General features: G+C 34.7%; 2 protein-coding genes across 2 annotated transcripts; both read left to right on the plus strand.

Moving 5' to 3' along the window:
• The first annotated feature begins 1,296 nt into the window (after positions 1–1,296).
• On the plus strand, positions 1,297–8,217 carry LOC141362883 (GTPase IMAP family member 7-like). Its single transcript, XM_073865147.1, has 2 exons — positions 1,297–1,349; positions 7,149–8,217. The coding sequence occupies exons 1-2, from the start codon at positions 1,331–1,333 to the stop codon at positions 7,700–7,702; spliced, it is 573 nt and encodes a 190-aa protein (XP_073721248.1). The 5' UTR covers positions 1,297–1,330; the 3' UTR covers positions 7,703–8,217.
• LOC129426171 (GTPase IMAP family member 8-like) lies at positions 5,035–6,805 on the plus strand. The gene is made up of 3 exons (XM_073864929.1): positions 5,035–5,038; positions 5,124–5,822; positions 5,937–6,805. The coding sequence occupies exons 1-3, from the start codon at positions 5,035–5,037 to the stop codon at positions 6,803–6,805; spliced, it is 1,572 nt and encodes a 523-aa protein (XP_073721030.1).
• Positions 8,218–12,394: the final 4,177 nt, after the last annotated feature.

The following is a 12,394-nucleotide window of genomic DNA, read 5'->3' on the forward strand; positions in this document are numbered from 1 at the left end:
TAGGACTTTCCTTTACTAGAATTAATATTTAAAAGTGTTATGAAACATTCAGTATGACACTTACATCAAAGATAAAAAAATAGGTTTTTGTCAATATGTGTGATAAAAGTAGTTAACAGCGTATTAATAAATTATGCAAAGATACATCAAAATATATTTTAAAACAAATACCTTATAGGTGCATCAAATTAAACTACAAAATGCAGCAGCCACAACATGTATACATACCTGTGCATTATAGTATACATTTTAAAGTCCTGTCACTAGTTTTTAAGTCTTTAAATGGGTTAGCACCATCTTACCTTTCTGATTTGGTGAAAGTCCATCAACCGACAAGAGTTCTTATGTCAGCCAATGTGAGGCTCTTAGTGGCTCCTAGATCAAGGCTATTTTCAATAGTGGCACCAAGACTCTGGAACAGCTTGCCCACTGTTATTAGAACTGCTACTACCCTACCAATGTTTAAATATAATTTAAAAAAAATATTTGAGCTGTCCTACACTAAATGACTGGTGAGTTAATTGCCTTGTTTTGATGTTGGTTGCAACCTTACCTGTGATTTGTGGTTTTTGTTTTTTATTTTGTACAGCACATTGGTCAGTGGTAGTTGTGTTTAATTGTGCTTTATAAATACATTAATTGATTTATTAAAATAAACTACTGTATCTTTGTATTTGAAATGCATATCAAAAATACTGCCGATCCCTAATGCCAAACATTTTTAGCTTTTACTTAAGCATAATGAATATTTTCTTAATTTCAGGAGAAAAATATTTATTAAAATGTTTTTTTACTTTTAAAAGTGCAAAAATTGCATTTATTTTGAAATGTTTTTAAATGCTTCCCCACGGATTTATTGTATATGATGATGACTTGTGGCCTGTGAATATGGTGAGATGAGAACCTTTATTAAGTAATGCTTTTCAAAACACTCACAGCGCTGTCCCAGTGCTAAACTCGCCACATGTTCGTAAATTCTTCATCTCCTGTTTAAAAAAAAGGGAAAAAAGAGAAAACGGTACATAAAATGACACGAAAAAGAAAGTCGTGCCATGGATATAAAAACTATTTATAGAAATTCGTGTGACACAAAAAAGACATTCACAATCAACGGCATGAAAACAAGCAGAATATCGTGCCATGGACATGAATAAATTAATCAAATATTTCGTGACTATAACAAGATCTTCCGTGAGATAGGGTACCAACGAGATAACAATGTTACTTTCACTTTCATGTTGGAAAGTTTTATAACTGTGAAGTATTCATCATTACACTCAGTCAGGCAGTCAGTCTCTTAAACAAAACAGCAGCAGATTTCCTTGCAGCGATGGCATCAACAAATAAAGGTCAGTCAAACTTTCACACAAAGATAAAAAGTTATACAGATTAGGGACATATTAAGTATGACACATCATAAATTATGTTTATGTTTTTGATAGAAAATGTTAACATTATGGCATTGTAACTAGAGGTGTGCTTTTGAATTAGATTTAGAAGTGTTAAACAAAATAAAATGTATGAACATTGTAATATTCACTCAAAAATATTTAGCCTAATTAATAAGATTTATGTATTTTTTGCATATAAAACATCCATCCATTTGGATTACATACTTTTTATCTAAACAAACTAATAAACTTTATGTGATTGATGTCAATGTCAGTTATATGAAACTAGTATGAATGAAATTTATGTAATGTGTATTACTAAATCCAAAGTATTTCAATTTCAAAAAAGTATGTCATCCAAATGGATGGAAATTTTAAACTGTATAGAGACAGAGCGCCGTTATGCAAATTTGAAAACCACGCCCACTGGGGGGGAAATCATTCCAACCGTCTCCATTGACTTTGTATTGCGAGAAGCCGCCTCCTTGTCATTTCTGGCTTATAACAAAAAACTGAATAATGCCTAAAAGCTGCTGTGTGACAATATGTACAGCTAACAAGCCAAAGAACCCAGAAATAAGTTTTTATAAGCTGTCGAGCCGTAAAACCCAGCCTTTAAGGAGAATAAAGTGGATCGCCGACTACGTTTCCCCCTAGTGGACGCAGTTCTACTAATAGAAGTACTATGAAAAGTTGCCTGTATCCATTTTTGTGTCTTTAAACGCTCGTTTTTTGGGGTCGACAGCTTATAAAAACTTATTTACAGATTAAACTTAAAAACAGAATAATACCTAAAAGCTGCTGTGTGACAAGGTGTACATCTAACACGCCAAAAAAATAAATAAATAATTTTTTATAAGCTGTCGACTTCAAAAAACGAGCGTTTAGACACAGAAATGGAAACAGGCAACTTTTCATAGTACTCCTATTAGTAAAACTGCGTCCAATAGGGGGAAACGTAATCGGCGATCCACTTTATTCTCCGTAAAGACTGGGTTTTACGGCTCGACAGCTTATAAAAACTTATTTCTGTGTTCTTTGGCTTGTTAGCTGTACATATTGTCCCAAAGCAGCTTTTAGGCATTATTCAGTTTTTTGTTATAAGCCAGAAATGACAAGGAGGCGGCCTTTTGCAATACAAAGTCAATGGAGACTGTTGGATTGCTTTCCCCCCCCGGTGGGCGTGGTTTTCAGGTTGTGACGCGCTGCGCTCTGTCTCTATGCAATCAAAATACATACATCCTATTAATTAGGCCACAACAAGTTTATGCAAGCTACGACTTTCCTTTACTAGAATTAATATTTAAAAGTGTAATGTAACATTCAATATGAAACTTATATCAAAGTTTTTTTTAAGTATGTTTTTGTCAATACAATTGTACAGTATAATAAAAGTAATAAATTCTGTTTATGTCCCTCTGGTTTTACCCTGTATGCAAATAGTTATTGGCGTAGGAAATTAAAAACAGGGAAGTAGATCATGTTTCTGTTTCTCACAAAAAATGCTCACATAATAGACATATCAAAAAACAATACCAGTTTTTTCAGATGGTCATGCTGTTTTTGAACCCATCAGTCCACACAGTATTATTTTCTTCATGTTTAAATGATTTACCATCCTGTCACTTACTATTATTCAATATATATAATATTATAGGCAACTACTTCAACTTAAAAAAAGGGAGAAAAACACACAACAGCAAATATGACAATGTTGTTTCAAACTCACATTGTATAATATTTTTAAAGATTTAAATGTTGTACTTTATTAATGCCCAGGGTTGGGCAAAGACACATCAAAATGTATCTTAAAATAAAATGCCAAATACCTTATAAGTGTATCAGAATAAACTACAAAATACAGAAGCCACAACACATATCAAAATAAACTTCTGTTTTTTTTTATTTGAAATACTTTTACAAGGGAGAATTACATTTCTTTTTTGGACTTTGATCCATTCCTTCATCATTACATTGACTCTGATTAAAGGCAGAGTAGGCAGGTTTAAGTCACTGCAGGTTTAAAACACTTTTTTCCAAATTTGTTTAAACTGTCTTTATATATCAATACATAAGTAAAATGTAAGTACTCTGAAAAAGAGAGTATAAAAATCGAGTGTCTTTAGACCTCTTACAATTGTTTTAAACACAGCTCATTATTTCCGTTCACTTCACTCCCTCCCTTCTGTGTTTCTTCTTAAGCCACGCCCCAAAACACATGAACGTGCGACACCAACCGCTCCGCTGGGAGAAGCATTTACGGTGCATGTAGTAACATCATGTCACAATCACATGTAATAATACACCTAACTTTATCACTATGAATATAAACAAATACGATAGCTTTACTCACTATTAAGCTAGCATATCGATACTGGAAAAGCCACACGATATTTATTCTCGTTTGATCTCTTCGTTTATTCCTTTTTTGCCTTGTTTGCCTTCGCTGACTGGATATGCAGGTACTGTGAGTTCTGAATGGTCTTTCTCTGCCATACTTTTGCTCTTCCTAGAGTGCCTTGTGCACTGAATAAACAATCGGGTGTGCGTGTGGGCAGATCCCGTAGCAACTGGGGTGGTGCCATGGTCGCGAGGGAGTGTGATAGTCGCGCAAGCCAATCATTTGTTTCATCCCGAATGGAAATAATTAACTGTGTTTAAAACAGTCGTGAAAGGTCTACAGACACTCGAGTTTTATACTTTCTTTTTCAGAGTACTTACATTTTAATTATGCATTGGTATATAAAGACAGTTTAATAAACTTCCAAGTGTCTGCTTTCAAATGAGACCAAACTTATGCTTTTAGTGCAAAGACTTCATAAACTGTATCTATTTTAGTTTGGCTATGACAGTTTTTGTGGGGGGTTCAGAAAATGGAAAGAGGGTTAACAGGTTAAACAAATTTGTAAAAAAGTTTTTTAGATAATTCCTGCCTTTCCTGCCTTTAAGTCATGGAAAAATCTAAAAAAATATGTATATAGCAACATGTAACTGGTAATGAAGGGCCAACTTTGCATTAGCAACACTTACAAACAAGTAATTCACAAGAAGACAACTAATGGCACCTGTATTTATAGCAACTAGTTTCTAACTAATTCATCATTTGAATGTTATCATAAATATAATAATATATTGTGTGTCAGACAGTCATTTATGCAATGGTATGCAAACAAAAATATTATGATCCTAAACAGCTACTACAACTAGGAGTACAATACTCAACAAATCAATTAGTTGAAAAAAACATTTTATAATTATTATAATAAATTTATAATTAACAATTATTAAATGATCAATATTTTTAGATTTTAAAATTAGCCAGAAATGTTATCTGAATTTAATCGCACTTCTATCATGTCATCATGTAGACTTCTTACATTTTAAAAATACAAAACACTAAAGTATTTTGATACAAAACACAAAGGCATTTTCATCAATCCCATTAAATACAAACTACAAAATAAAATTTTGTATTTAAAATGCGTATTTGAAATACACGTATCAAGAACACTGCCCATCCCTAATGCCAAACATTTTAGCTTTTACTTAAGCATAATAAATATTTTCTTAATTTAAATAAGTGTTTATTAAAATGTTATCTTAATTTTTAGAAGCTCTAATTCCTCACTATACACCAAAAAACATGGGTGCAGTGCATTGATAAAAAAAGTTTTGTTGAAGAGATCACAGACAGATGCATAACTACATAACTACATCTGACATCTATTACAGAACATGATGAATCACTTGCTTCACACGAGCTGAGGATTGTGTTACTGGGAGTCTCTGGTGTTGGTAAGAGTGCAACAGGTAATGCAATCCTGTGCAGAGAAGCATTTAAAGAGACGACCACAACAGTGAGTGAACGACAGAGAGGAAGAGTAGAAGATAAAAACATCTCAGTTATTGACACTCCAGGATTCTTCAACACTGAACTGACTGATGAAGATCTAGAGAATGAAATGATGAAGAGTCTTTGTTTTGCTGATCCTGGTCCTCATGCCTTCCTGCTCATCATCAGACCAGACACATTCACTGAAGATGATGGAGATGTTGTACAAAAGATTCAGGAGTACTTTGGACCAGAAGTGTTAAAGTTCACATTAGTGCTGTTTATTGGACAAGAAAAAACTAACAAAAAATTGAGTCAATTTATTGAGAGTGAGAAAATCAAAGAGCTGCTGAGATATTTTGATGGAAACTATTGTACAATAAACAGCAAACGTGAGTTTGATTCCAATGAGATCATGAAGCTCTTAAAGTTCATTAATACAGTGGTGAACAAGAATAAAGGAGAGCACTACAGCTTTGAGATCTACCTGAAGAATCAAATAAAACCAATGAGAGAACCTGTCCAAAAAAAGTCTCTAATAGATAAACTGATGTTGAAGTATGAAAGATATTTGGAAGAAATAAATCTGTTGAGTAATGGTAAATATTAAATCATCTGTGGGTTCAGGCTTCCTTATTTTAATATGCATGATAATACTATTTCATCTTTACTGTATTATTTAATTACAATGCAACATTATTTGATTTCTATAGACATAACCATTCTAATATATATCTCTTATTCTCTTATAGATGTGAGGATTGTGCTGGTGGGTAAAACTGGATCAGGAAAAAGTGCAACAGGAAACAAGATACTGGGTAGAGTTGTGTTTAAAGCAGATTTTTCCCCTAATGCTGTTACTAAAAGAAGTAAAAAAGAAGACACAATAAGGAAGAACAGAAAAATCTCATTGACCGACACCCCAGGACTCTTTGAAACATCAAGCACTAATAAAGAACTGAAATCTGAAATACAGAAGTGTATAGAGATGTCCATACCTGGTCCTCACGTCTTCCTCCTCATCATTAAAGTGGGGAGATTCTCAGAAGAGGAACAGAAGACAGTGAAGTGGATTCAGGAGAATTTTGGTGAAGATGCGGCACATTACACCATCATTCTGTTCACTCATGTAGATTTGCTGGATGGTAAATCATTAGATGAATATATCAAAGAGAGTCCAGAAATAAAGGCATTAATTGAGAGGTGTGGGGGTAGATATCACGGATTTAACAATAAAGATAAAAACAATCAAACTCAGGTAACAGAGCTGCTGCAGAAGATTGATGAAATGGTGAACAATAATGGAAGAAAGTACTACACTAATGAGATTTATAAACAAGCTCAGAGACGCATATTAATGCAAACAATTAAAGACATGACTCTAAAAGCACTATTATATGGAGGAGGAACTTTAATATGTGGAGCAGGTGCAACAGGTATAGCAGTAGGTGCAGCACGTGCAGCATGTGCAGCAGTTGCAGGAGTTGCAATAGTTGCAGCAGCTATATCACGTAGACCAAGAGTAGTGGAGTATGAAAGACATGTGGAAGAAAGAAATCTGTCGAGAAATGGTAAATATTAAATCATCTGTGGGATCAGGCTTCTTTACACTGTAAAAATTAGCTGTAATTACGCAGCTGGTTGCCAGTAACTTACTGTAGAATATAAAGAATGTTTAATGTTCATTTAACTTTGAACAAACTGTTGCCATTAAATAACATAAATGTAAAATCTACAGTAACTTACTGGCAGCTAGTTGCCAGTAATATCCAGTAATACTGTAATTTCTGGAGAATTTTTACAGTATACTTTAATATGCATGACAATAATATTATATCTTTAATATATGATTTAATAACAATGCAACATTATTTGATTTCTATAAACTTAACCATTACTAATATATATATCTTATTCTCTAATAGATGTGAGGATTGTGCTGGTGGGTAAAACCGGATCAGGAAAGAGTGCAACAGGAAACAAGATACTGGGTAGAGATGCGTTTATGGAAGACTGTTCCCCTAATGCTGTTACTAGACATTGTAAAAAAGAAGAGACAACAGTAGAGAATAGAAAAATCTCAGTGACTGACACCCCAGGACTCTCTAATACATCGATCAGTAATGAAGAACTGACGTCTGAAATACAGAAGTGTATAGAGATGTCTACTCCTGGTCCTCACGTGTTCCTGCTGGTCATCAAAGTGGGGAGATTCACAGAGGAAGAACAGAAGACATTGAAGTGGATTCAGAAGAACTTTGGTAAAGCTGCAGCACAGTACACCATCATTCTGTTCACTCATGTAGATTTGCTGAATGGTAAAACATTAGAGGAATATATCAAAGAGAGCCCAGGAATACAGGCATTAATTGAGAGGTGTGGGGGTAGATATCACGGATTTAACAATATAGATCAAAACAATCAAACTCAGGCAACAGAGCTGCTGCAGAAGATTGATGAAATTGTGGAGATAATGTGAGATAAATGCATTACAGCCATATTTTGCTGAATCATATCTGCCCTTTTTATTTTCTCGTAATAACTGGTGTCAAGGTGATTTTCAGTGGATGTATTTAGTCAGCTACTATACAGTTTTAAGTGTCCAAATTTTGCATTAGTTGTAGTTCTGTCTTTGTTGCCTTACACTATTGTACTAACCTGTGTGAGGTTTCCAATGATTAATCTCTATTTATACACACATTCTTGTGATTATTGTCTATAATTAGGGTCATTATGTTTCTTTTTTTTCTTGGGTTCTTTGTCATTTGGGTTTATGTCACTTGGATACTTTAATCATAGGAACTGCTGAAATGATAAAACTGTTTGTCAGGGCATGTAGTCATGTTGCTATGAAAAATGTTGCTGTCACAGGCAGCAAAGTCAAGAGTTACTCTTATATTAATAACATGACATTGTGTTTTTTTGTGTAATCGAATACATGTCTAATGATACTGAAGATAATGTAATGTTGCATGGTCTTAATACCATTAGTACTCTATGATATAAGTTTTTAGTGTTCAGTCATGCTTTATATGTACTTTTGTCTCATATTCACACTTTATTGTTTAGACATTCCTTGACTAAGCAAAGAGAGGAATTTTGTCTGCATGGTACCAATACTTATTGAGTGCACTTCTACCCTCAACCATGCTCTAGCAAGAAATATTTTGGATGTTTTATGGGATAATTGTAGATTCCAAAAAGATACAAAGATGTATATGTAATCCTTTCATTTGTCAAACATGCATCTTGTATGTGTCACTTTGAAAAAATAAATGTGTGGATCTTTGGATTGCAATCAATGTCTCATTTGAAAAGGATACAGGCCTTCTTAATTTTAATTATATAGTGCTTTTCACAATTGTTTAATTGTTTTAAAGCAGCTTTACATTAATAGATGCGGTAGAAAACACAGGAAAAAAATCAATGGACAACATAAGCAGCCGAATACAGCGGCTTTTGATTTTAAACTTAGACCCAGAAACAGTTTTCCCTCACAAAAGGTTTGCATTTTTAAAAAATAAAGCTAATAAAAGACATCAAATCCAATTTCTGTGACAATATATTTACTCATATTGCAACTAAATAACACTTTATTTTGATAGTCAACATTTTACTAATTTTAAGTAACTTTGCAACTGCTTATCAACTATCAATCTTTAGAGTATTAGTAAACTGTCTGTTTAATATTTACTTTATTGTTATGGTTCCCTCAACAGATATTCTACTGACTATAAGTATTCTTGCAGGTGAATGTCAACTTATTCCACTAACCCTAACCTTGTCCATAACTCTCATCATCATCATTTAGTTTTTATTTGAGCATCTAATACATAAAATCAACATAATAACAAATTTCATTACAATACAAGTAAAAGCTTAAGCTTATTAACACCTACCCCCTTTTATACCATTAAGCCGCAATTACATTTATTAACCAATAAGACAGTCGTCACATGTTTATGCTATCCTGTTCCAGTGACTGTACAATCAACAATAATTGCTCACAATACTTATATTAAGACATGAAAGAAAAGAAAAAAAAACTCTTCAATAAGTACAAAAAAGATAGAGAAAGAAAACATTGCCTGTAACAAATAGTCACTAATCTAGCTCTATAACGTATTCCACTTCCACCCTAAGACCATTCTTCCGTCCTATACTTAGACAATATTATTTGTTTATACTTTGCTTTAAATTGATGAATGGATGGGCACTGCTTAAGGTGGGAGCTCAGGGTATTCCAGAGTCTGGAACCACACACAGACACACACATACTTTTCCTTGTCGTTCTAAAAGCAGGTACTTTAAAATGGGCATAACCTCTCAGATTGTAACAGCTATCTCTTTCTGTGAATAATTTTTGAATATTCGCTGGTAAAAGAACCCGATTTGCTTTATATCCTAATTGAACAATATAAAAATCAATTAAGTCCATAAATTTGAGCATGTTACTTTGTAAAAACAAAATATTTGTATGTTCTTAATAACCTGCCTTATGAATAACTCTGACTACACGTTTCTGGAGTATTACCAGGGAATGTAGGGAACTCTTATAATTAATTCCCCAAACCTCAATTCCATAAGTTAAATATAGCTGCAAGCAGCAATTGCGGGGTCAAGCACCTTCAGCGCAATGAGCACCCAAAGCACAGCAAAAACCACACGATGCAGCAAATGCGCAAAGCGCAGAAAGCGCGCAATACAGAGCCCGAACCCGAAGCAAAGCAAATGCTGAGCAGAACCACTGCAGTGCGGAGCAACAACAGAAAAGATTTCAAAAATATAACACGTGTGGAAAACCAGACAGGTCGAGAAGAACGTGTTAAAGGGAACACAAAAGGAAATCTCAATAAGTGAAAGTAAGAGCTGGGATTCGAACCCATGACCTCATGTTCCCAAAGCACAGCACTAACCGTATGCGCCACTAAGTAAATGACTAAACCACTGAGTTGGTGTGTCCAAGCTATAGAATACAGCTTTACAGCTATAAACATTGATATCCAGCAATTACCAAAAGTGTAGAAATGACAACAGAGAGCACAAATAACTGAAATACAATGTATAGTACGAAAATCACAAAACTTAAGTGAGAAAAAAAGTTAAGACAAAAAACCACTGCACATGGGATTTGAACCCATGAACTCAGGTTCTCAAAGCACAGCACTAACCGCATGCGCCACTGAGGAACCATGGGTTGAAAAGCTGTGGAAAAGAGGCTTCAAAGCTGCAAACATTGACATGCCAATCACTGAAAGGGCAGAAATAACACAACAAAGCAAAAATAAACAGAAATACAAAGTGTAGAGCAATCAGATAACTTAAATGGCACTGAATTCGTTTAGAACATTTTGTACAATAATGAACAACATGGGCAAATTTTGTCAGATTCTTTTAAATATGACAAAGGGACAGCATGACAAGCATGGTCCGCTTTACAGAGGTATTTCTCAAAAATTTGACATTCAGCAGAAAAATCTGTTCAGTCATGTCTGTGTGGATTGCTCCAAACATTATACAAGCAGAACCTGGCATAAAATAAACAAAATTTGTAAAAGGAGTAGCGAAAAAATCATCTACCATATGCTTTACAATAACACATGAACAGAATGATGGAAAATGCCAAACAAGGTATTGTTGCGATCGCCAAAAACCAGTGAATAAAATGTCACAAAGAAAATGTATATCAGTCAAAGTATTCTGAAGATATAAGCAGTTCTATAAGAACTGTTATAGTTTATAACCCCTAGGTGGCGCTGTACTCTGACTTCCCAGGTAACTTCAGGACATCATGCCGCAGCTCCCTAACTATTTTTGCACGAATATGTCCAATAGTTCAAAAGATATAACAATTTATGACCAATTTCAAAATGACGGACAGGTGGTGTGGTCAAACCCGACATAATACATATCGACAGATTCGGCATGAGCCAAGGAATCCGTAAACACCAAGATCATAATTTTCTGACAAACATTTCAGTAGTTATGGGCAAAAAAAGCCATTTTCCATATCTCATGACCCATAGGTGGCGCTGTCACCAAATTTGGCATGGACCCCCAGTTTATGGTCGTCATGACGTGTACGAAATTTCATTTCAATTGATGAAAGAATGACAGAGATACAGCCTCAGAACTATTTTTGTGTCAACCTCGTTAAGTTTGCGCATTTATTACTTTTGAACAAAGATAAATATCAAAATTCTGTTTGGTCATTTCTGTGCGGCTCACTCCAAAGTTCACCTGTGCCAAATTTCATAACAATTGATCCAAATTTGAAGGAGGAGTAGCGAATAAACGGAATACTGTACATTTCAAAATGGCCACTACTGTAATGGGTGGAGTTTTACTGTAAGGTATTAAAAACAACAAGCATGAGAAGAGCAATCACGTGTACTAAGTAGAATTTTCATAGATCAAGCGGATCAGCAGTTATAACCATTTGAACATTGAATTTTTGCACTGCTGGTGGCGCTATAGAGTTAGTACTAGAGACCCCATTTTTGGTCACATGACTTTTTAAGACCACCACTACAACTGTGCCAAATTTCATCATTTTCCTATGTACGGTTCATAGGGCTGCCATAGACGCCAATGGCTAAGAAGAAGAAGAAGAAGCAGAATAATAATAAATATAGCTGCATGCAGCGATACGGGGCCAAGCACCTTCAGCGCAATGAGCACCCAAGGTGCATCAAGAACACAAGGCACAGCAATCACAGAGCAGAACCACCGCAGTGCAGAGCAACAACGCCAAACACGGCAAAAATAGAACATATGTGAACAACAGACAGGTTGAGAAGAATTGGTGAGAGAGAACAAAACTTTAATAGATGAACTTAATACATACCCCTTGCGGGATTCGAACCCAAGAACTCAGATTCTCAAGGCATGTGATTAACTTGATGCGCCACTCAGTTGACATGGTTCAAGTGGCAGTAGAAAAGAGATTACAGATACACGCATTGACATATGGCAATCACTGAAGGTGCCAATATGACACCACTGATCAGAAATAAAACATACAATGAATAACAGAATCAGATAACTCAAACAACAAATTAGTCAAGACAAAACCGACGCTTATGGGATTCGAACCCATGACCTCAAAATCTCATGGCATATGATTAACTAGATAGGCCACTTGGTTGACATGGTTCAAGTGGCAGCAGAA

The sequence above is a fragment of the Misgurnus anguillicaudatus genome, unplaced genomic scaffold (genome assembly GCF_027580225.2).
Source record: "Misgurnus anguillicaudatus unplaced genomic scaffold, ASM2758022v2 HiC_scaffold_29, whole genome shotgun sequence".
Taxonomy (NCBI): Eukaryota; Metazoa; Chordata; class Actinopteri; order Cypriniformes; family Cobitidae; genus Misgurnus; species Misgurnus anguillicaudatus.

Bases quoted from the DNA above. Each gene is read 5' to 3' on its own strand.
- LOC129426171 (XM_073864929.1), top strand. The intron at 5,823-5,936 runs GTAAATATTAAA...TGATTTCTATAG, and splicing joins AATAAATCTGTTGAGTAATG to ACATAACCATTCTAATATAT.